We start from the raw sequence: 24,584 nt of genomic DNA, 5'->3' as shown, positions 1-24,584 counted from the left end.
CCACAGGGGCTGGGCAGGCATGCACAGTGAGCGTGGGGAACAGACAGAGGATGTTCCAGACAGAAGGGGTGTGTGTGCCTTGACCCACAGTGGCGTGAGTCTGGAACATTGCAGGAAGAGTAGGGGGCTGTTGAGGGCTGGGGAGGAGGACAGAGGAGGGAAGTGAGGTCAGAGAGGAGGGTAGGTGGGATCCTGGGACTGTGGCTCTCACTCAGGGGGAGTTAGAGAAGTTGTGGATGCCACTGAGCAGGACAGGGACCTGACCTGACTTGGATTTTAAGAGGACTACTTGGCAGCAGTGTTAGGCCTAGGCTGTGGCCAGGGCACAGGCAGAGACTCCTGCAGGAGGCTGCTGTAATCTCCAGGTGAGAGGGGACAGTGACCAGCACCAGGGTCAGTGTGACATGGTAAAAAACAGTCATATTCTTGATATGGTTTAACAATCAAGCATATAGGACTTTCTGAAGGACAGTATGGTTTGAGTGAGAACAAGAAATAAGTCCAAGATTTTTGGCCCAAGAAGCTAGAAGGATGAGGCTGACAATAACTGAGAAGGGAAAGACTTCGGAAAGGCTTGGAGTGTTGCTATGGATATACCAAGTTCAAGATCCTTAATAGCTATGCAGACAGGAAAGCAATGGAGTAGGCAGTGAGGTATACAGATCTGGTATTTAGGGGAAGGGTCTGGCCTGCTGAGTTTGGGTGATGTCATCTACGAAATGGTACTGATTAGAATAGAGATATTTAATGCTCTGAGGTGGGACAGGAGTGCGGAGAAGAGATCTGAGGATTGAACTCTCCAATGCTAAGCAGTGGGAAGATGAGCGGGAAGTCAGAAAAAGATTCCAGAAGGAAAAGCAAGTGAAGTAAGGACAGAAGAAAGAAAGAACAGTCCCACAAGGCAAGGGACAATGGTGGTTCAAAGTTAAGGGGTGATCAGCTATATCCAGTGCTGCAGAGAGATCAGTAAAACAACACTGAGGAACCGACCAGTGGATCCAGTAACATGGTGATCACTGATGGTGTGGGCAAGAGATGTCTGGTGCAGTCAGGGGAGGGAACACCTGAGCAGAGAGCGTTCACGAGAGAGTGGGAGGACAAGAATTGACGACAATAGGAGAGGGAACTCTTTCGAGAAGTTCCGCTGTCCACCACCCAAGGCTACATGAAAAGTGGAAGAAGGAGGGATTCATTTAGGTTTGTAATCACAGGTGGCATTGCTGACATTTCGTAGATGACATCAACCAAATTAGCATAGTGTGCCTCTTCACTTAGATCCACATTCTTCACTATTTCAGAAAGACACGGACACTATTCCAGTGAGAAAGGGGGAAAAGCTAGACAAGCCCTTTCCTTAGGCTTCAAGAAGAGCTATCCTATTTTTATTGGTGACCTGCAGAAACTGAGACATAATTGTTGGACCTATTATAAGCACAGAGCTACCTGCGAGGCTGCCCACAATCATCACTGTCTCTAAAGGCAAAAATATCTTCCTGAACTGCACGGCGTAACATGAGGGCCTTGACTCTGGGGTATTGTCAGGTCGTCATCTTTCTGAACAGGGAATTCCAGGCAGGGTCACCTCTTGCCTATGACCACAGTTCTACCAGTAGTCAGGCGCAGATGGAGACAGGGCTCCTTCTTTGGGAAGTTTCTTCCACAGCGGAGCCCAATCTGCTCTATCTAATCTAATTCTCCCTTTTAATGCACTGGTGTGTGAGTGGCTCTCGACCATATTCATCTCTAATTAAGAACCTCTGTACTAGAGCAATTACTGCAGCTACTTCTGTTGATAACAATCTCCTCAGTCTCTTTGTGTCACCCTGTACTATTTCCTCACAGTTACTCATTCATGCTCCTCTGTAGATACAACACACTTCTTTGTTCCATGACCTTTGAGGGCAGACACAGGCTTGCTCTGGCCAGTGGGATGACAGCAGCTATGATACAGCCATCTGTAAGCAAAGACCTTCACTTGCTAGCATGGTTTGGCTCTATGCCCTTTTTGTGAGCACCTGCCCTCTGCTGCCAGAACTGTGTGGCCTACATGGCGCTGCTTCTTTCACCAAGGCTCAGTTCTGGAATTGGATGACATGCAGAACTTGGGGGAGCCAAGCCCAGCCGAGTTCAGAAGAGCTGCAGCTGCCCAACATCCTCATGCACCATGAGCCTGGTGTGCAGGTGTAAAAGGTTCCAGATGAAGGCGACCGAGAGCTTGGGGTTGTTTGTTTTGTAGCAAAAGCTGGCCGATACACCCTTGTATCAGATGGTGAAATTCTTCAAGGGAAAGGACCATGTGTACTCTCTGTGATATGTCCCAATACACCTAATAAAAAGCACACACGTGACAGGGTAAGATCTGTCATGGCCACTGTAGCTTGGTTGGCTGAAGTCTGGAATTAAACCCTAATCCCTATCACCGACACATTGGTAATTCCATTCTAAGATCCTTAAAGTCCCATTGAAAGTATTTCTTGCCCTCCTTCCCACTTCCTGGTTTTGGCTTACTGAGTTATGGCTGATTGATCAAGAAAGTCCAAATAGTAGACTTGGGTCTATTCCTAATTACCTCAAAATAGCTAAGGCCAAGCGCAAAAAGTCTGCTTTAAGTGAGCTTGAGTGGCTTAGCTCTGTGTTCCTCCTGAGCCTAAGACAAGCTTTGTCCAGGGAGTCATACTGCAGAAAAAATAGTCAATTCTCTGACTTCATTTATTCAGTAAATTCTCCCACCTTATTTAAAGACTTATCTAGGTTTTGTGCAGGAATCAGAGGCAATATAAGGCATAGTTCTGGGCTTTGAGGGGCTTATAATGTAGCTGAGAAGACAGGCAATGTTTGTAAAAATCTAAGACAATACAGAGTTATATACTACTTTATTCTTTTTTTTTTTTTTGAGACAGAGTCTCAAGCTGTTACCCTGGGTAGAGTGCTATGGTGTCACAGCTCACAGTAACCTCAAATTCTTGGGCTTAAGCAATTCTCTTGCCTCCGCCTCCCAAGTAGCTGGGACTACAGACACCCTCCACAACACCCGGCTATTTTTCGGTTGTAATTGTCATTGTTGTTTGGTAGGCTCAAGCTGGATTCAAACCCACCAGCTCCGGTGTACGTGGCTGGCGCCCTACCTGCTGAGCTACATGCACTGAGCCTATACTCCTTAATTCTTGAAAGCAGGTGGTGCTATATGGTAGGAAAGAATTAGTCTAGAGTTCAGGAGACTCAGTTCTAGTTCTGGCTCTACAGCTAGTTAATTAAAGTTATAGGAAGAGGTTTCCACTATTCTATGCTTGTATGACAAGGAAGGACAAGGTTAACAGATGGTCTTCACATTTCTATGGTTTTATGGCTCTAACAGATACCACCAATAGCACATGCGTGGCTCAGTGTTCAGTGCAAGGTATGTTTAGAAGACAGGCTGTGTATTCAGGGTATCCATCTCCCCCTCCCTCACCACATCTCCAGGCTCCTCTGGTTCCACCCAACTTGTAGTAGTTTCCTATATCTTGAGTTAGGGGCCAGCCCAGAAATCTGATGGAGCTGAACTAAACAAGTCCAGAATTGTTCTCCGATACCACAAGTGGAATTCAAAGGTGCAAGAGTTCCCTTAAAGCTGACTTAGCCCCCAGAAGCACCCTGGGCTGGGGTTTGCTGGGGCAGATGCAATGTGCACAAAGCCACTATGTTCAGCGGCCCGGGTGTGTCCATAATGGGTCAGGCTTCAAAAGAGTGACAGAAAGAGAGTCATCTGCATGACTGATGTCTAGATAGGTAGTACCTCTCTAAAGCCCTCCTCTGATTCGGAGAGCTCAGCACCTTCTTGGGAGAAACCAATTCTTACAATGACAGGCTTCGTGTCCCTAAATAGGGCTCCTGAGGCCTGGGATGCCTTGTTTGACATGAAAGGAGGCAAGGGCTGGGAGAAATGGTAAAATAAAACTTTTAGAACACTTACTGATGCTTTCCTGATTATTCTTTGGAAAAATATAGAAAGTAGAAATAATCTCATTGGCTAAAATATCCTGGAGCCTTGCATATAAACAGTCCTGGGGACTGTGGAGTCAATCACCTTGCTCACCTGGCTCTTCTCTGTAGACACATGTAAATTCTAGCCAGGGCCTTGCAGGGCTGCTTAGACGGCCACGGGATGTTTCCCTGGTGCACCTGTCTTCATTTGACTGTGCCACTCACTGCTTGGCACTTTCTTCTGGAGTTGATGGGGCTGGGACTACCATGTGTTTTAAGGTACTTACATCAGAATCAGGTTCTTTATAAATTGAAGAAACTCATTTATAAAAACCCTCCATTCATATGGAATCAGGTTCTTTTGCAAAGTGCCCTTGGCAGCTCAGCAAAGGAAGCAGGTGGTGGTGACAAGATAACATTGTAAACAAGAATAATGGCTTTACTTACTCGGGACACCAGACACCAGCCGCAAAGGGCGCAGCACGCGGAAGGCCCTCAGCGCCTTCACGTCGAATCCAGCCCCTTTCCCTCCTAGAGCGTTTGCCCCGTCTGCTTTGGTTGCTTGTTCTAAAATTGCACTAAAAAGCCTGGAAGAGAGGAAGGAGAGAAGGAGCTATCAGGACCATGTGTCACTGCCCACGGGGCTCTGATATCTGAAAGAAGCCTGCACCAGAAGTTTGCAGGTGTCTCCAGCACAGGAGTGGCCACAGGAGGATGGTTATAGGTTGACAATCCTTCAATGTGCATCTCACTCATGCCCAAGGTGTGACCCCAGCCAGAGAGATCTGAGTGAGGGGAGGAGCAGGCCCTTGCTGTCACAAAGGTGTGGGATCTCTTCTGGCTTTACGTAAGCCAGATAAGAAGTGGGAAGCAGGTATTTGCCGTCAGTGCCCCTGTCCCCTCCATGGCATCCTGGCTCGCCTCCCATGGGTGTCAGCAGCCACATCCTCTCCCTCCCCACCTACCTCCTTTCTCCTAACAATCCCCCTTCTCTCTGATTTGTTCCTGGGCACAAATAATGAGCCCAGAGAAAGTCACTTTGCACTGGCACATGATGGCCACTCAGGAGACATGCTGAACGAATGAGTGAATGGCCAATTGGTTGAATGAAAAAGGCTCAAGTGGAGCAGAACCACATAGGAGGGATGTGACTGCTATGTGGGGATTTCACCTGTGCCACCTCGGGTCTGCGCTGGTATATTCACTCCTCTAACAAATATGGACACCTAGTATGTGCCAGGCACTGATCTAGACACTGTGGCCACATGAAAAAAGTCCTTACTTGCATGGAATTTACATTCTTGGGGGGAGACAGACAATAAACTCAGCAATAAGTGAATAGATACCATGCAGTCAGTGACAAGTGCTGAGAAGGATGTGTAGAGAGGGGCTCTGCAGAGATAGGCAGAGGTCATCCTGTCTTTGGGAGGAGGTTGGGACATTTGACCAGAGACCTACAGGAAGCAAGGGAGGGACAATTGGCCTTCTGGGGACTACTCTGTGCAGAGGAGGCAGTATCAGGGCCGAGGGAAGAGCATGCTGGGTGTCCGAGGGACAGTTGGCTGCAGCAGGGCAGGAAAGCGGGGAATGATGGAACAGGTGACTGGAGAGGACCCCACCAAGCACCTGTAAGATGGCAGCAAAGGGGATTCTGAGCAGGACAGTGATGTGCTCTGACTAGTTTCAAAAGAATTGCTCTGATGTTGTGAGGCACAGCCAGAGGCAAGCTGCTGCAGTGACCCAGCGGGGGCCCCTGGTGACTTAGTCCAGGTGGAGGTAGAGAATAGAAGTCAGGTACTGGATTTGCCTCACAACAGAGTGATGGGATGAGCTGATGGGCTAATGTGCGGTGTGAGCTGGAGAGAGGAAGCAGGGAAGATTCCCAGATTTGGGGTGAGATCAGGTGCAATGGATGTCGAGGGTTCTACTGCGAGCCTTCTTGAGTTGGAGTTGATTGGACACCTGATGGGTATCCTGAGTTGGCTCTCTTGTACCTGGAGTTGGGGGAAGCTCTGTGCTGGAGACAAAAACTGGGTAGTTGAATAGATTGTATTTAAAGTTAAATCCCTAGGAGGCTAGCACAGAAGGAAAGGAGGTGAAAAGACTGGGCCTTGGGGTGCCCCCATGTTGGGAAGCAAAGAGAGGAGGATCCAGCCTGATGAGGGGTGGGCTGTGGAGCAGTAGGAATGACGAGAACAGGAGGGAGTGGCCAGTTCGAGGGCAAGGGCGTCAAGACGCTGCAGAGACACAGTTGGATTTAAGGACATGAAGACCCATCAGGACCTGAAAACATCTGTGTTGGTGGAGCAATGGGGACCAAGGTTCAAGAGAGAAAGAGAGGCCGGAGAGAGACTAGACACCCCCATCCAATAGAAACGTGATGCAAGCCACGAACGTGAGCCACACGTGCCATTTAACTTTGTTCATAGCCACGTTGAAGAAGTAAAAATGAATAGGTGAAAATAATGTGGTGATGTTAATTAACCCAACATAGTCAAAATATTATCATCTGAACATGTAATACAAAATTTTATTCATGAGATGTTTGTCGTTCTTTTGTTTTGGATCAAATCTTTGAAGCACGTGGTATATTGTACGCACATAGCATATCTCAATTCAGATTAGCCACCTTTCAAGCACTGAATGGCCACATGTGGCTTCTGTATAGATAACTCCTTTGAGGAATTTGGCTGTTACATGAGCAGAGAAAAAAAGGTGGTTACCAGAAGTGGGTATGGAGTTAAGAGAGTTTTGTTTGTAAGTGGAGGATACCACAGTGTGTTTATATGCGACAGGAAGTTTGAAGATGCAGAAACCAGAGGAACAATTACCAGCAGGATCAATCTCCTTCAGCAGGCAAGAAGGGACTCAACGCACACTGGGGGCATCGTCCTTAGATAGGGGCTGTCTGTCAGTTCAGGGAGGAAGATGTGGTTGTGGGGACATATGAAAGTTCCCTTCTGGTTACACGTGTTTTCTCAGGGAAGCAGGCAGCAAGGTCATCAGCTGAGGCATGAAAGGGGAGGGGTACTGGAAGTTTGAGGACCGAGGCAAAGGTATGAAGAATCATCTGAGGAATAGAAGAGCAAATGGACAGGGGACAGGTGTCACCAAGGGGCTCCTCGAGGTTGGTGGTTCTGAATGTGAAGTGAGACGCTGCTCAGTTTTGTGTATTTCTTGACTAGATATATCTCCATCCAGTTGGATTTGGTGGGGGGCGGCTGGTGTTCTTCCAGGTATGCAAGAGACATGAAGAGAGGAACAAGGAAGCTGCGTGCAATGCCAGCGCATGTAACGGTGGTGCACGCATCCTAGCTTGCCGGAAGGAGCGGGGACCCGACAGCGGGGGGGGGGGGGGGGGAGAAAGCAGCAGGATGAGGTGGTTGTGGAGCTGGGGGTGCAGGGGGTGTAGGCTGGAAAGATGGTTGTGCTGGTTAGAGAGTAGGATGCTTAATTTGGATTTAGGCACAGGTACCAGCTACAACAGGGATACCAGCCACGGCCAGGGGAGTGGGTGGCTGAGAGAGGCTCCCTGGAGAAGATGATATCCAGGAACCAAGAAGCTCTCAGAGGGAAGAGGGGGGAGTAGTGAGTGTCAGAACAGGTTGGAGCCAAGAGCTGATGTCCTCAAGACATGAGTAGCAATGACTCACTGACGTACCAAGGGCTGTGATCCTAAGAGGTAGGAGTAAAGGTCTGATGACGCAAACGGCAAAACTGGGGGCCGGGGAGGGAAGGGACAGTGGTCTGAATGTGGCAATAAGGGCAGGCAGGGTATCCTGGGACCTCCAGGCATCTGAGAGAAGAAGTGGCGGCCTTCTGATAGCTGCAGGGAAGCTGTGCCCTCAGAGAGGGAAGGGGTTGGCTACCTGTTGTGTAAATAAAGTTTCACTGGAATTCAGTTACACCCCCTCATTTACACACTGCTGCTTCCCTGGAGCAGGGCTCAGTTGAGTAGGTGGAACATGTTTGGCTCACAAGATGGAAATCAGCACCTGGCCCTTTACAAAAAGGCAATGGGCCATGGGGAACAGAAGGCACCCTGGAAAGGTCACAGAAGAGAAGGGCTAGATCATGGGTGCACAGAGTCACAGGAGTCCTGGGCTATTTGTGGTAACTAAGAAATATAGGGGAAAGGCATGTAGTGGCAATTTCTGTCCTTTATACCCAGGATGATGCTATCAAGTCACTGTCAGGAGAGCACAGTCCGTGCTAGGTTGAATCTCTTCATTAGTGGGGTCTGGGAGCCATGAGGAAGCCCAGGCATCAGAAGTGGGTCCTCAGATCAGACCTCAGCTGAGCCAGGGTGACTTTGGTTCTTGAGCAATAGGCTTGAAGACCTTAAGTGACATATGCACTAGGGAACTGGACCTGGGGGTGGGGTGGGAGGCTGCAGCTGGGGGCTTAGCCTGGTAGAAGGTCACATCCAGGCAGGGCCGAGCCATGGTCTAGATGAAGGATTTTCAAACTATGCTCATGGAAGCAGCGAGGCTGGAGCTGAGTGGCAGGGGTTCGGGCTCCTCAGCCTTGGATTTAACAGAGCAGCCTCCCTTTTATCTGTCCTAGGGACTAGACCCCTGAGTAGGACTTTGAACACTGGATTTTGTAGCTAACAGAAGTCTCACGACCCTGGCCAGACCACTCCTACAGTCCCCCTCAGCTCTGTGAGTCTTTCTCCTCAGCTTGGCAGCTTGATGGTTTTGTGTGTTTGCTGGGGATGCCTCGAAGCCCGGGCAGAAGTTGTCAGGGTGGGGGAGTGGCGCCTTTCTCCACAAGGGAAATGTTCTTTCTACTCAAGTCTAGAAACCTGAGGAAATGAAGACCAGTCTGCAAATTTGTAAAACAACATTCCAAATCCAAACCAGATTTTGTTCCCAGTATTTCCTGGAAGAAAGCAATATGCTTATCAGAGTACAAGATGTTCACAAAATATTATTCAGGGAAAGGAGTGGAGATTGAACAATTTTCTTCTCTTTGAACCCCTGCCCCAATTTGAAACTCTTTATTAAGGATCTGCTTTTAATTTTGGAGGAGTAGAAAATTCAGAAATAAGTGTAGGAGGGGTCTCGGCTTGTAGTGGCCAGCCGTGTTTCTCCTCAGGGAGGCGCTGTGAAGGTGAAAACAGCTCAGGCTTCCTCAGGGCTGGGCTGCGAGTGGATGCTATGCTGGGGAGGGCTCCAGGACATGAGTCCGGCAGATCTGCAGCAGGTGGCAGAGTCTTCAGGAGAGGACAGTGCGGCGCTGGAGGGCCCTGAGCATGAGAAAGGCAGGGCCTCGGCACTGTGACGGAGACAGGGACACAGCACAGCCTTGCGGTTGGATGGGATCTCCTGAGCAGGGATCCACTGAGGATTCTGGGGTTCCGGGGTAGGATGGGAGAGGGGCTCAGAGGCCCCCGTAGTCCCTCCACATCACGCAGCAGCCTCACCTTCCATCATACCTCAGAGACATCTTGGCCTTAGGAAGGACATGCCACTTGTCCCACGTTACCAGAATGGCAGGGGCTCAGTTTGGCACTCAGGCAGCAGGCAGGCCAGCCCACTTGCCTCCAGGGCAAGGCAGGCTCCTCTCTGATTTGCATGAGGCCAGAAGAAACTTTCCCCTAAGTAGCTACAGAGGAGGGGCTGAGAAAAGCTAATCTTTCCTAAGAGACACAAAGAAGGCAGAGGCATGCCCATTTAATACTGAAAATAGGGCAGAAAAAAAGAGGCATGATGAAGAGGAGGTGGTGAGCTATGCCCTCTGGGGACGGCAGATCATTTTTCTGATTAGAAAGATGGGCTGAGATTAAGACTGGTTGGACAGCCCCTAGAACCAACATCCCTGGAGAAGAGATACGAGGTACCAAAAATGGCCAAGTAGGAGATCAATGGGAAAAAACTGCAAAGGGTCACGGTGAACTACATGCTGAGCATCATAACCTCTGTGGCTTAGAAAACCAACATGATCAGGTAACCAGGCACAGTGGCTAACGCCTGTAATCCAGGGCAAGAATCACCTTGAGCTCAAGAGTTTGAGACCAGCTAGCAAAAGTGAGACCTCATCTCTAGTAAAAATAGAAAAATGAGCTGGGCATGCTGGTGCTTGCCTGTAGTCTCAGCTACTTGGGAGGCCAAGCTGGGAGGATCACTGGAGCCCAGGAATTCAAGGTGATGGTGGACTATGATGATGTCACCACACTTCAGCCTGGAAAATGGAGCAAGATCCTGCCTCTTAAAAAAAAAATTCAAACAAAAATATCTTTTAGAGGAGTGCCAAATCTGGATGCTCCTCTCTGTTTGTTAGGTCCCTAGCCTAGGCCCCAGAGAGATGTGACTGACATCTAGGCTGGTCTCTTAAAATGTCTGCCCCTGTGGTCATGGGGAAGAGCGGCATAAAGTGTGAATTGAGATCAGACAGGCTGTGCTGAGCAAGTGTGGTAGGCCACGCAAGGCTTCCCGGTGCAACTGGGGCAAGCAACCCCTCCCAGGGCTCTTCCTCAACCCCTCCCTGGGGCTCCTGCGTGGTGTCCACCCTGTGCTCCTGCCTCTACCTCCTGTGCTTTAGTGAAGGGCACGAAGGGGGCAGAGCACATACAGTCAACTCCAACTCATTCCAAAATGTAGGGTCTTTGCCTAAACAAAATGTGTCCCTTCATCTGTCCATTGATCCCAGAAGCATCAGATCTCATTCCTGAGCCTTTCTCCTACGTCTGTGTCAAAGGCTCCCAGGAGACTGAGGCCTTGAGAAAGACACTGAGTTTAAAAAGGATTTAAGGGCCTTTGGAGCAGCAAACTTTAAGGATCTTTGCTGTGGTTTACTGAGTTAATTCAAGGCATTTGTTTAGTCCCTCTTTATTTATTCCGGCATGAACAGAAGCAGCACAATCTCCCAGATAGCTGCAAGTATACTCTAAGTGCTCTGAGGCAGATCAATACCCAGTTAATAGGCTAACAACGCTAATAATCTTAGTGCTCCTAAGATCACGTCACCCAAATAGCCCCGATGTTCATGTGGCCAAAGTACGTCATTTACTGGCCAGGCAAAATAAGGCAACAAAGAAAAACCCTAACACAGCTCCAAACAGCTCATATGAGCCATCCAGATGGCCAGAGACAAGGAAATCACTTGTAAATGATCTTGATGTGCTCCTGTGTTATTTCCTGCAGTAAAGACCAGGCACTCCCATGAGACAGTGAGAAGGGAGTGCTCTGCAGAAGTCCACAGTAGCCTGTGCCTCTGCTGGAGTGGCACAAAAGACTCACCAAAAATAGTCCCTGGGATAAGAGCCTCCTGACATTCTGACCTTGATGCCGAATGACTATATGGACCGTAAGGGAGTGTAAGCACAGGTGGCCACCACTTGAGCACCTCCTGGGCTCAAAGTAAGGAGGGATCAGCCCAAAGCAGCTCACATGTCCTCGATGTAGGATCTGCTGGCAAAGGCGTCTTCCCTTACAATGTAGAGGAGCTGTTGGAATTTCATCAACTGTGTTTTCATAAACTATATTGCACTTAGCATATGTACATATATTTAATGCAGAATCTTTTTGTGATGTTCTTAATTTCTTCATAAGGAGATATTTATTTCTGCATTTTATTTGAGATGCTTTATATTGCATTTTTAAGTAAGCCTAGATTGACTCTGCCTCATATTACACTCAAGTGGAGCAGGTGTTTGGGGGAAGGTGTGCTTGGTCGGGGTTTGGTTACCTATCGCCTTGGCCTCTCATGGTTCCCTGTTCTCTCCTCACCCACCTGTCTTGAGCAGCTTGGGTTTTGGGGGGAGAGGGCACAGAACTAGGCCCACTGTAGCGGTGAGGATGGGGACAGGGCCTGAAGTACGAGCATTGTGTATGCATAAGCACAGCCTGGCAGCTCTGCGTGTACCCACCCTCACCCACACCCACAGGCAACTGCCCCCGACTGCTCAGTGATGCAGCAGGGAAGGCGTTCAGAGGGCCTGCAGGGCCAGTGGGTCAAGGATGACAGGAAAATCCTTAAGCATAGAGGAGCACCCAAATTCGATTCTAAGTGCATATTGGTGCACAGGTGTTTGTGCATGTGTGATTGTGCACTTGTGTATGCATGTGTGTGATTGTGCATGTTTGTATGTGAATGTGTATGTCAACGTGTGTGTTTGTATGATTGTGTGTACATGACTGTGTATTTGTGGATGTGTGTGTGCGTGTCTCCACGTGTGTGTGAGATTGTGCATATGTATGTTTGTGCAGGGGTATTTGCTCGTGTGTGTACGTGTGTTTGTGTGCATGCATGTGACTGTGTGTACTGTGTCTGCATCTTGTGTGCATGTTTGTATGTGTCTGTGTGGGTATTTGCTCGTGTGTGTGTGTGCACGCACATGCATGTCCATGTGGAAGTAGCAGTGGCGGATGCTCTTAGGTAACAGTTCTTCTCCCTTTGGAGCAAGTCTGAATTCAAAGTAAGTTTTAGCAAATCTTTTCATCTTGTCTGAAGCCCAACACAGTTAGGACCAAATCAAAAAGAGACATAAATTCAGAAGGAAGCAGAAGTGGGTACTGGCACAGTGAGGGGAAAGAGAAAGACAGTCATACTTACCCTACAACCACAATTATAAAATCTAGTAAATTCCAACCGTTGCGGAGGTAAGCGTTAGGGTGAAAGAGAAGTCCATATGCTATTACTTTTAAAAATGCTTCCACAGTAAAAATTATGAGAAAGAGATATTCCACTCGTTCCTAGGAAACAAAAATAGACAAGAGAGAAAAAGAAATAATTAGGTTGGGGACTTGGAAAGGTCTGAACTAGCAGGTCTCACAGGCAGGTGGCAGAGAATGCTGTCCCCTCTGGGGTGGGACCTGGGGTATGGCGAATCCTAAGCCAAAGAAGCAACTCCGAGACCTGGTCCACCATTACTAATTGTACCAGTCTACTGGGGATTACAGGATTCTTTTTTTCTTTCTTTTTTTTTTTTTTTTTGAGACAGAGTCCTTGATAGAGTGCCATGGTATCACAGCTCACAGCAACCTCCAACTCTTGGGCTTAAGTGATTCTCTTGCCTCAGTCTCCCAAGTAGCTGGGACTACAGGTGCCTGCCACAATGTCTGGCCATTTTTTTTAGAGATGGGGGTCTCTTTGTTGCTCAGGCTGGTCTCGAACTCCTGAGCTCAGGCAATCTGACCACTTCAGTCTCTCAGAGTGCTAGGATTACAGGCATGAGCCACCATGCCCACTCTTCTTTGTTTTTGAAGGTTCTCTGTTAAAATTTAATATTAGGGTGGTAGAAAAACGACACATTTCAAAACATTTGATTCAGTTTACCAGTTAACATTTGTTGGTACCTTCCCAGAAGAGAATCAAAATGTCTTAACCTAAAGGGAAACAATGCCAGAACACAGACAGATACTGAGAAAGGGGTAAGGCAGAACCCCAGGGAAACCGTGCCATGATTCTGCGGGAACAAACCCTGATGGCAGCAGACTCGGGCTTGGGAAGGGGACTGGCTGAGTTCTCCCAAGTCCTAATAACAGAGCAAAGACACAGCTTCAAAGAAGCGCGACACTGAGGCTCTTTTAAGAGCAATCCAAATGGAAGCAACCTACTCAAGTACGCAGATCCAGAAATGTGAAATCTCTTTCTAGAGAAAATAAACTCTGTTCAAAGACATAGGCCAGGTCCACAGAGAATAACTGGCATTTTTAGGATAGAGGTGGGCACTGGGTGGGGTGGAGAGTAGAAAAGGCCCGATATTCTTTCCTCTAGAGGTGGAAGATCACCTTTTTCCTCCCCTGCCACCTTGAAGAAGGGCTTTGCACTGAAGGACACCACGTCTGTCCCTGGGAGCCCACGCCTCACAGGACATACTTGCTGGCTCAATTAGAGCAAGCCGACTCCACGCTGATTCACTCTCTTCCCTGCCACTAATTGCTTCCTCCCACACAACCATCCCAAGTGCAGGCCTTAACGGCTGCGCCAGGCGCAGGCTGCCTGGATGCCTTCATGCTCCACTGCTCGCCTCTGCAGGAACCTCAGGCATCTCTCGGCGCAGCCACAAAACACTCGTCCACACTGTCCTCACAATATTCAGGTGCAGTTCCACCAAGGCATCGCAGGCCTGCCCATAGCCCCAGCAGACACTCGGCTCAGAATCCCTAGACCTGTCTTCCCCTGCTCTGCTGGGTCAGGAGGAGCTGTACTGTTTGCACGTTAGAGCAGTAGTGTGGGGTGCTAGGGAGGGGCGCGCCCTCCAAGGCCCAGCTCCCCCTGCCTCACCTGCTGGGAGGGTGCTCCCAGGCTGGGGTGTTGAAAGCCCACAGGAAGCTCTGGAGAAAGAGGTGGGCACACCAGTCCCCTGAGCACCTGTTCACTGGTTCCCAGGCTCCCATCGTTCAGGGAGTGCTGGCTGGCCTCACTGTGAAGGGGTCTGAGGATGCAAAGTTAAAAACTGCAGAATTCTGGGCCCTACCCAGACCTACTGAAGTAGACCTCTGGGCTATACAGCCTGGAAATGTACAGTGCAGACAATTCTTGGGTGTTTCTGAAGCATCCTAGGGTTTAAGAACCACCAGCCCATGTGCTGTGAAGGCCCAGATCAGGCAGAGACAGTGGGACAGACAGCAGGGGTCAGATTTAACCAGCATCTCAGAGGCATGCTCGTCCTTTCCTTCCTGCTTGTTTTAGTCCCATAAAGTTGGTCTGGGGATGTAGGGTCCACCTTGGGTCATGGCCCAAGAACAAATCACAAATCACAGTGTGGGAGGCTCTAATCTTTTAAAGTCAGGTGATATTGGATTAAAGTGTATATCAGGGCAGTATTGAAGGGGATAATGTGACAAAAGGCACAAGGGAACCTGAGGATGCTTGTGGGTAAGGGAGGAGAGGGGCTATCAAACAGCCATGAGACGCAGTCTCCTCTCTCCATCCCGTGACAGTGTAGAGCTTTCCTGACTGTCACCAGCAGACAGGGCCACCTCCTTCTGTATTCTCAGAAAGTTAGAGCTGGGTTGAAAAAGAAAGAAAAGGAAAAGGAAAGAAACACAAGTTGGGTGTCCACTAAGTGCCAGGTGCTTTCAAGTATTCACATATGTGGTAGCTGCTTTCACACTTTCACTTACCTGCCCATCCATCCACCCATCCATCCATTTACTGTTCCACATATCCATCACTCTACTTATCTACCCATCTATCCATCCATCTACCCACTCAAACATCTATCCATCTACCCACTCACACATCCATCAATCCACTTATCCATCCATCCATCCATCCATCCATCCATCCATCCATCCATCCATCCAACTTCCATCCACTCAGTCATTCATGATCGATGTGGTATAGCCAGTTGCATTGTCAGAAAGTGACCCAGGAGCTCCCTCTGCATTATCTAGACCAGGAGTGTACAACCTTTTTTCTTTGCTGACATACATTAGAAGAAGAAGAGTTGTCTTGGGCCATACATTAAATATACAAACATTAATGATCAATGAAAGCTGATGAGCAAAAAAAAAAAAAAAAAAGAAAGAAAGAAAGAAAAAGAAGATCTGTGCATACTTTTAATGATATCCAACACCACATATAAGCAGCAAAAACAATCCTCCTACAATCAGCATGTGGCCTACTGGCACAGGTTGGATACCCCTGACCTAGACAATGAGCTTTCTGGGAGAGGTAGCACCTAAGCATGGAGCCCCTCCTACCCCTGGCAAAAGAGCAGTAATCTCCTAAAGGTGCCAAGGGCCTTAACTGCTGGGAAGCTGGTATTCCTCATCAACTCCTGTGAAAAGCCAATATCCAATCCAGACTTCCTGGAGCGAAGCAGTCTAGTTATTCCCTCATTGACAGGCTGCTGTCCCTTATTTACTTGCCCCATGAAAAGAAAGAGCCACAGGACAGGAGTCCCTCCACTGGGTACAGATTCACTGCAATCCCAGTGGCTTCTTGGACCTGGATTAGGGGGATCAATGACTTCTCTTATTGACCCCCGGTCTTTGTAAATTTTCTCAATAAAGACTAACATTTAATCCATGCCATGTGACATCTGCCCCACCCCTACACATCCCCCACACATAACACATGGAGACCCAGAAGAACCTTCCCCACATGACAGTAAGTCATTCCCTCTAGCATTCACAAACACGTTAATGTTCTTGCTGGGTGCTGGACCATGAAAAAAGGCTCAGAAACTGACCTCAAGGATGTCCTGGTACAATTGGGAGTGAGTAGACTGATGATGTCGGTATTATAGGTAAGTATTGCCTGGAGGCAAGCATGGCTGGACTTCCCAAAGTGAAGCACTCTGAGCGCATCTTGAAGGCTGAGCAGTGGTTCAGGGGAGGAAGCTTAGGGGGATGGGGTGAGATGGGGAGGTGGGTGTGAAGAGCTCCAGCAAATGCAAAGATATGACTTGGCTAGGGGAGAGGTGTGGAGGGAGCAGGACTGGAGGGCTGGGCAGTGACAAGAGGACCTGGGGCTTTGTGGCCATGCCCAGATGCTCAGATTCCATTCCAAGGAGACTAGGAATGCCTGGTCAGATGTACACTGCAGCTTGGAACTGGCTGGAGAATGGGTGATATGGGAGAGGGAGTGCCCCATGCAGAGACCACGGAGGCTTGAGCCAAGGTAGAGACAGTGGGACTGGCGGATTTCAGAGACAGAGGGATGTACTTTGGCTTCTTTTTGCAAGTAATGGGTGAGGGAAGAGGCAACACAGAGGTATGCACAGCGCCCTCCCTGAGGGCTCTAATCTGGATGACCATGTGCACGGTGACACCTCTCACTGCAGCAGGGATATCAGGAAGAAGGGGGTGTTTTGGAGGAAGGTGGAGATGTCGGTACTGACTCGATGAACTGGAGGTGTTGGGGATTGGATCCTCAGATAGGGTCAGAGCAGAGGTTCATCCTATAGGGAAGGGTTGAAAGGAGGGTCCTGGGAGCTGGAATCCAGCTCGGTAAGGATAGCCTCTACAAACACCAGTCTAAATGTGCATTCCATTAGAAACCTGACCCCCAAAGCCCCTTCACATTATGGGAATTTATCTCCAGCAGAAGTTACAGGGTCCTGTTTAAAACCAGAGTCTGGGAGACATAAGGAATCTTAAAGATTCTCTAATTAATCTCCTCTCCTGTAACACTAGGACACAGACAAGACACTGAGGCGAGGGAGGTACATGCCGAGGATGGGAAACCAGATTTCCTGACCTTCAGTGTGAAGGTCTGTTCCTGACATCCTGCCTCCCTGGGGACTGGAGGAACATTGTTCCTTATCCCCACCATCCCAAAGACATGGGGAGGTTTGGACTCCTCAAGCTAAGAGGTTTAAGGCTCTAAGCTAGAGCTGAAAAGGGTCCAGGAGCCAGTGAGACTGGATCTGGACAAGAATCTGGAGAAGAGGCAGCTGCCTGTTATTGAAAAGTCTGGGACGGTCTACTGTGTGTGATGCAGCATTATTCACTCTGACCTTAGAGGCATGAGTGCCCTGGCAGAATTACTTAGAAAAACAAGGGAAACAGCTTGGTTGATCCCTTCTGAACAGGGGTTGTATTGCCACAGAAACATCTAAGGGCGAGTAAGAAGAGCAAAGGTTTGTCAAAGACTGTTCGTACTGACACCCCTGGGTGCCTCGGTTCCAACTGAGAACACATGATCTTTCACGGCTTCTTCACAACCAAATTCTGAAGCCAGAGGTCTGAGTGCCTTCCTGGATCCTGAGTGCCCACAGAGCTTGTCAAGAAGGACACCAAATATCCAGCAGGTACATCGGCCCTGTCTGTGATCTTGGGAACCAGAAAACTTTAGAGGCCAACCTCGAACAGACTAAGATGGCCATTCCCACCATTCTGTGTTGAGGTCAGAAAGGAAAGAGGAGATATGAACAACTTCACAAGGGGATAAACCCTGGAATGGTGGCGTGGATGCAGTTTCTGAGGTGGAAAGGGGCTGCCATGGATGTTTCTCAGGCTCCTGGTGGATTCTGCTCCTAAGATAATGGGTAGATTCCCAGGGGCAAACGTGATGACTCTGACTGCAGATGGCTCCTGTCTTCCTCTAGCATTTTCCAATACTATTTTTCCTTTAATGCTTCTTTTCTATTTCCTCTCTTTCTTTTCTCTCTCCAGCTCAATTCTTAGATCTAAGACTGGCAACTGGAAGCCGATGGTGTCACGCATGTCTGAAATATTCAGAAGAGTTCAGTGGAGAGAGAGAGGATGAATTCCAGGAATCACGATGCCTTCTGAACACCCATGGAGCTAATCAAACACTGCTGAGCACAGGCGATCCTCATTTCCCCCTTGTGTTCTCCTGTACACATAGCTGGCCTTTCCATCTGCATTAGATGCTTCTAGAGGACAGGGACTTACTAATCTTTTGATGGTAATTACTTTGATTCCAGCACCAACTAGCTATGTGTCCTCGGACACGTGCTTTACTTCTCTGGGTCTGTTTCCTCACCTGTAAAAGGACTTAAACAGTACAGTACTGCAGACAGCTCTGCTCTGGGAGCAGGTACAGAGCTGAGTAGGGGGCTTCGATACCCCACCACCTCTAAGCCAGAACAGTGTCATTTTAACCCATGTGCTGAGTTGTCCAAGGGTCCTAACACAGTTGAATAGAGTCCAGGGAGCCAATATGATGTGCCATGGACAAATAGCACACATGAAAAAATAGCTATTGCTCACTGACCAGTCTAGAAGACTTTCATCGACTTTCTGTGCTGGGTTCTGCATACAATTTTATTTGAGAAGAGGGATCAGTGCTTTTGTTTTGTTTTGTTTTTCTTGGAATTTTGACCACCATTTCCAAAGCAGCAGATGACTTGCAAAGCCCCTCCAGAACTCTGTGGCAAGTAAGGATGCCAGTCCCTGGACTATGCGGTTCTGCCTAAGGCACAGTTGGATTGCAGGACTGGAATGAAACAGAGAGCTCCTCTTCTAACTTCCTCTCCTTGTGGCTCTGCGGATCACCATGAATACAAAGTGATTTCATAATAAGAAGAGGCTTTATTAAGAAGATGATTAATATTTGTGCTTTAAGGGAACAGACTCTCTGTGAGCAGAAACTACGCCAGGACAGTTCTGCCAGGATGAGACAGCACTGGAAAGGCTGACATGAATATTCACACGTGCGTGTTTCTGCCACACACATGTGCACAGCAGAGCACCCACCACCCTGCGCTGCGCTCTGTACAGCTATGTCTGCTCTGTAACAGACCCAGAGCATGGAGTTCATACTCAGGGAGCCTAGGCATACCCACTTAAATTTAGGCAAGTCTGTCCATCGAAGCTGCCAAGAATTCTCTACCAGAGTCAGTGAAGAGCCCAGTCACACAGCCCAGCTCTGCACAAGGTGCAAAGACAGTAAACACCACAGTAATACTTCAAATGGCATGTTGTACGCATGTGTTCCCGACTGAGTCATAACTTAGGTACTAATCAACCTGACCTCTAAATGCAGTTCCTGCCTACTGCTAACTGAGAGGCAAGGCACTGCGACACTCAGCCCTCACTCCCTCTGTCTCCTTTCACATGTGCACCCACACCCCCTCACGGGGACCCTGGGAGGGGCCACTCTGCCTCATGCCATGTGCCCCATGGCCCTCTCAGGACACTGACGGACTCATAGGATGTGAGACATGGGAAGACAAATAAGGATACACATTCCAAACTCCTTGTGACACAGAAGTGAGGAGACCTGTTCAAGGCTACATGTTTTATCCATTGACAAGCACCAGGGTTTCTTGATGGCTGGCCTGGCATTCCTTCTGCTGCAGCACAGCCTTCTCTGTCCCTGGGCTGACTGGGATCCTGGCTTCTGAGTCTGACAGAGGCCTTGGTAAGGAGAGGGCTGACTCCTAGGTACGCCTGGAGGGTGGCCGAGGTATCCTGCCCTGAAGGTCTCCGCCGTCCTGGGTTTCTGCTGGGCCTGAGACTCAGACACTGAGAAGCCTTCCTTCTACCCACAGAGGGGTGAACTAATGAATGTGGTCTAGACACACCACGAGGTAGTAATCTGCAAAGGGAATGATGCTCTCACACCTGCTCCAACAATGTGGATGAACCATGAAAACATGCTCAGTGGATAAAGCCAGTCACAAAAGGACAGACAATGTATGATTCCACCTATATGAAAGATCTAGAATTGGCAAACTCATAGAGACAGAAAGTAGATGAGAGATCAGTGGGGCTGGGGAAGGGAGGAATGGGGAATCGTTACTTAATGGGGACAGACCTTCTGTTTTGAGTATGAAAAGCTTTTAGTGGTGATGGCTGCACAACATTGTGAGTATAATTAATGCTGCTGAATTGTTGTATTTATTTTATCATGTTCAGTAATATTCATTTGAATTGTTCAGAACTTTGGATCAGTTCTGTAGGGACTCTTAAAGCTAGGTATTATCTTAAGAACTATGCTCAACCACACTACAAAATAAAAAGAAACATTCTTTTGGATCTTAAAGGTTTTCTAACCCTTACGAGTCTCCACCTAGTATGACAAAATATCTATGGTCAAGTTTGAACCTGTAGGGGGCGGAGACAAGATGGCTGACTGAAGCCAGCTTTCCACAGAGGCTCCCGTCCAGAAGGAGAGTTAAAGGACAGAAATTTAGCAAGTAACCTGGTGGATTTGAGCTGCACCAAGAGAGAAGGTTGAAGAACGCACATCAACCCTGCTGAGGTGAGCTGCGACCCCAAGGATACAAACAAAAGGTACAAAATCCATCACCAAGCAGATGGGAGTCCCCTCCCCCATGAGAATGGCTTGGAGTGCCCCACAAACAAACGGGCAGAGTTCAAAGGTCCTCCCACTACACTCCATGGGAGAGACCCTCTAAAAACTGGACCTACCTCCCCTACTAGGGTGCCACGGCGTTCTTCTGCCAGGCAAAAAAAAACAGTATAAAACTGTATATATTCTCTACCTGCAACTCTGAGCTCCCAGCACTCCCCTCCACTCTCACTCTGAGGTCTGGAGGCCTGTGCTCCAGGAGTCCAGATTCTTGGGTGATTTCTCGAGGGGTGTGGACGGTCCCTAAACTGCAGCCGGTCAGTGCTGACTCTGGGGCACGGGAGTGAGGAGAGGACGGTTGGCTGAGAGGGGACCACACCAGAGCAGCAGTTCCCTGAGGCACAGAGCAGCAGCTGTCTTTTAGCAACAATACGGCCAGGCATAAACTGTATAAAACTGTATATATTCTCTACCTGCAACTCTGAGCTCCCAGCACTCCCCTCCACTCTCACTCTGAGGTCTGGAGACCTGTCCCCCAGGAGTCCAGATTCTTGGGTGATTTCTTGAGGGGTGTGGATAGTGCCTAAACTGCAGCCGGTCAGTGCTGACTCTGGGGCACGGAAGCGAGGAGAGGACGGTCGGCTGAGAGGGGACCACTTTAGAGCAGCAGTTCCCTGAGGCACAGAGCAGCAGCCGTCTTTTAGCAACAATATGGCTCACTCCCGGATATTCTGAAGCCACACCCGCCCATCTCCCTGGGCAACCAGAGGCTGGCATCTGGGAATGCCGGATCTGGGACAGAAACACAGGCCCCGTGAGTAAAGGATTTGCCTGAGGCAGTACCGACCTGGGTGGAGTGCAGGGACTGGAAACGCACTTGCAGACCCCGGAAGTTCCCAGGGCGGGGCTGACCCAGAGGACCTAAGACTCACCTGGCCCTCAGGGGATCATCAGCCTATAGACAAAGGAAGGCAGCAGGATAGAACTGACAGGGGAATTTAGCAGGAACAGAAACAAAATCCTGCAAAGTTGTTCTGTTCTGTTCTGTCAGTAACATCAATCAGGGGCGGGGCTGGAACTGAATGAACATCCCCCAGCCGTCATCAAGCGCCCGAGGTTGTCAGGCCTCACCTCCTCCTGCTAGGTACAAGCACAGCGCAGCGGCCTGGCTGAACAGAAATAGATTTCCTTGTGATTCAGGCAGGTGCAAACCCCTGGAGTATCTGTTCACTACAGGCAACTGGGTCAGCCAACTGCAGGGCTATCAGTGACTGGGTGTGACAGAGGTGCAAGGTGGGGAAGGAAGCATCAACCTTCCCAGACTGATCTATTTTCTCCTCCTAACTCCACACAGCACTGGAGCAAGCCATATCAGAGTAGAAACCAGACCCCTGTGATCCAGTTCCCAGAGACCTCTTTAACTCTCCCACCCGAGACAGGTGCTGACTGAGACAATTGCTTTGGACCGTTTGAACTGAGCCAATCGCCTGAGGACTATTCAGGTGGTGCCCTGGGTGTGTGGTTATAGGAGGGTTTGATTTTCCTTTTCCAATTGTTGCCTGTGGGGGGCGGGGTGACTTAATTGCTGGTATTTCTCCACAGCTGAGACTTCAACCTAGAGTAACTATTTCACTAGGGTCAAACAGAAACCAGCTGAAAACAAGACAGAACCATAGCCCCACCACACCAAACAGGGCCCCAGTTTCTCAGGCCATAGCACTGTACAGGTCCTTGACAAAGTTCCAGGGGAAAAATCAAAGGGTGTAAAACAATCATGGGGTGGAATCAGTGGAAAAACTCTGGTAACATGAATAACCAGAATAGAGCAACCCCCCCCCCCCAAGGAAAGATATGGCAGATGTAACTGAAGATCCCATTCATAAACAACTGGCTGAGATGTCAGAAATTGAATTCAGAATTTGGACTGCAAACAAGATTAATAAAGTGGAGGAAAATTTGAAATTAGAAATTTGAGCAGCAATTCAAAAGTCGGAGTTAGGAATTCGAGGAGAAATTCAAAAGTTGTCTCAAGAATTTAACAAATTTAAAGACAAAAACCACCAAAGATTTAGACACACTGAAGCAAGAATTTGCAGCCCTCAAAGATCTGAAAAATATAGTAGAATCCCTCAGTAACAGAGTGGAGCAAGCAGAAGAAAGGATTTCTGACATTGAAGACAAAGCATTTGAATGCTCCCAAACGCTCAAAGAAGAAGAGAAATGGAAAGCAAAAACAGATCATTCTCTCAGAGAACTCTGGGATAATTTGAAGAAGGCTAATACCCAACTCATTGGAATCCATGAATCAGATGAAGTGGCCTGGCTAGGCACAGAGGCCCTTCTCCATAAAATTATGAAAGAGAATTTTCCAGACATGCCTAGAGATACTGAAATTCAGATAGCAGACAGTTTCAGAACCCCAGCACAACTCAATCCCACTAAGCCATCCCCCAGGCATATCATAATTAACTTCACTAAAGTTAATATGAAGGAGAAAATTCTCAAAGCAGCCAGAAGTAAGAAAGCCATTACCTACAAAGGGAAGAATATTAGAATGACTACAGATCTCTCTGCTGAAACTTTTCAAGCCAGAAGAGGGTGGTCATTGACTTTTAATCTCCTAAAGCAAAATAACTTTCAACTCCGGATCCTGTATCCAGCTAAACTGAGTTTCATTTATGATGGAGAAATTAAATACTTTAATGACATTCATATGATGAAGAAATTTGCCATAACCAAACCAGCTCTTCAGGATATTCTCACACCTATCTTCCTTAACGACCAACCCAATCCTCTACAAAAGTAAACTCACTCAGAAACTTTTGATCAAACTCCAACTGCCACACTGGCGAATGGATTAAAAATGTCCACTGGACTTTCGAAAAACTCGATACCCAAACTTTTACCAGACTTATCAATATTCTCCATTAATGTGAACGGCTTAAACTGTCTTCTAAAGAGGCATAGGTTAGTTGACTGGATACAAAAACTCAGGCCAGATATTTGTTGCATACAAGAGTCACACCTTACCTTAAAAGACAAATATAGACTCAGGGTGAAAAGATGGTCATCCATATTTCAGGCACATGGTAATCAGAAAAAAGCAGGTGTTGCAATTTTATTTGCAGATACAATAGGCTTTAAAACAACAAAAGTAAGGAAGGACAAGAATGGTCACTTCATATTTGTTAAGGGTAATACTCAATATGATGAGATTTCAATTATTAATAACTATGCACCCAACCAGAATGCACCTCAATTTATAAGAGAAACTAACAGACATGAGCAATTTGATTTCCTCCAGCTCTATAACAGTCAGAGATTTCTTTTTTTTTTTTTTGGTGTTTGCTATCTCCCCTGTGTTTTTTTTTTTTTTTTTTGTGGGAAACTAGCTCACCTTTAATTGTGAAATTTTAAAATTGTACAAGTATTTTGACATTAGCCCCATATTTAGTCTCTCATGACAGGAATACCAACCAATCACAGGATTCCATGGGTTTAATAAGTTTACCCCTTCAGTTCCTATTTGCAGCACCCGATATTCCTCTGCAATACCAGACAGACCCGGCAGTGGCCAACCATAAATTTCTGTTCCCCCAGAGTTTAAAAGTTCAGGTCTCCGAGTATTGTGTTGCAGTGGCACTTGCCAAAATTGGTACCTCCCCGAACTGAGGGGCTATAATGTACCAGTGAAATAAGCTTTTTCCCCTTCATGGGGAAGAAAAAAAATCACTCTAAAACCTGGAGGGTCGGGCTGTGAGGTCTTTTCTCCTGTCTCATCTCTTCATCTCTTCAGGCTCTTTTTTTCTTTTTCTTTCTTTCTTTTCTTTTTTTTTTTTTATTGTTGGGGATTCATTGAGGGTACAATAAGCCAGTTACACTGATTGCAACAGTCAGAGATTTCAACACTCCTTTGGCAGTGTTGAATCGATCCTCCA

At 48.0% G+C, this 24,584-nt stretch overlaps 1 protein-coding gene across 7 annotated transcripts in view; it reads right to left on the bottom strand.

Moving 5' to 3' along the window:
• CACNA1C (calcium voltage-gated channel subunit alpha1 C) overlaps nucleotides 1-24,584 on the bottom strand; it is a 650,685-nt gene that overhangs the window by 236,385 nt on the left and 389,716 nt on the right. For all 7 annotated transcript variants that reach the window (XM_053555459.1, XM_053555465.1, XM_053555462.1 and 4 more), the window contains exons 4-5: nucleotides 12,523-12,662; nucleotides 4,411-4,550 (exon numbers count right to left, since the gene is read on the bottom strand). In XM_053555459.1, coding sequence (XP_053411434.1) covers nucleotides 4,411-4,550; nucleotides 12,523-12,662 — 280 coding nt within the window. The remainder of the gene's footprint in view (nucleotides 1-4,410; nucleotides 4,551-12,522; nucleotides 12,663-24,584) is intronic.

The sequence above is a fragment of the Nycticebus coucang genome, chromosome 12 (genome assembly GCF_027406575.1).
Source record: "Nycticebus coucang isolate mNycCou1 chromosome 12, mNycCou1.pri, whole genome shotgun sequence".
Classification (NCBI taxonomy): Eukaryota; Metazoa; Chordata; class Mammalia; order Primates; family Lorisidae; genus Nycticebus; species Nycticebus coucang.
The sequence above is the reverse complement of the archived record's forward strand: the minus strand, read 5'-3'. Positions and strand labels throughout refer to the sequence as shown.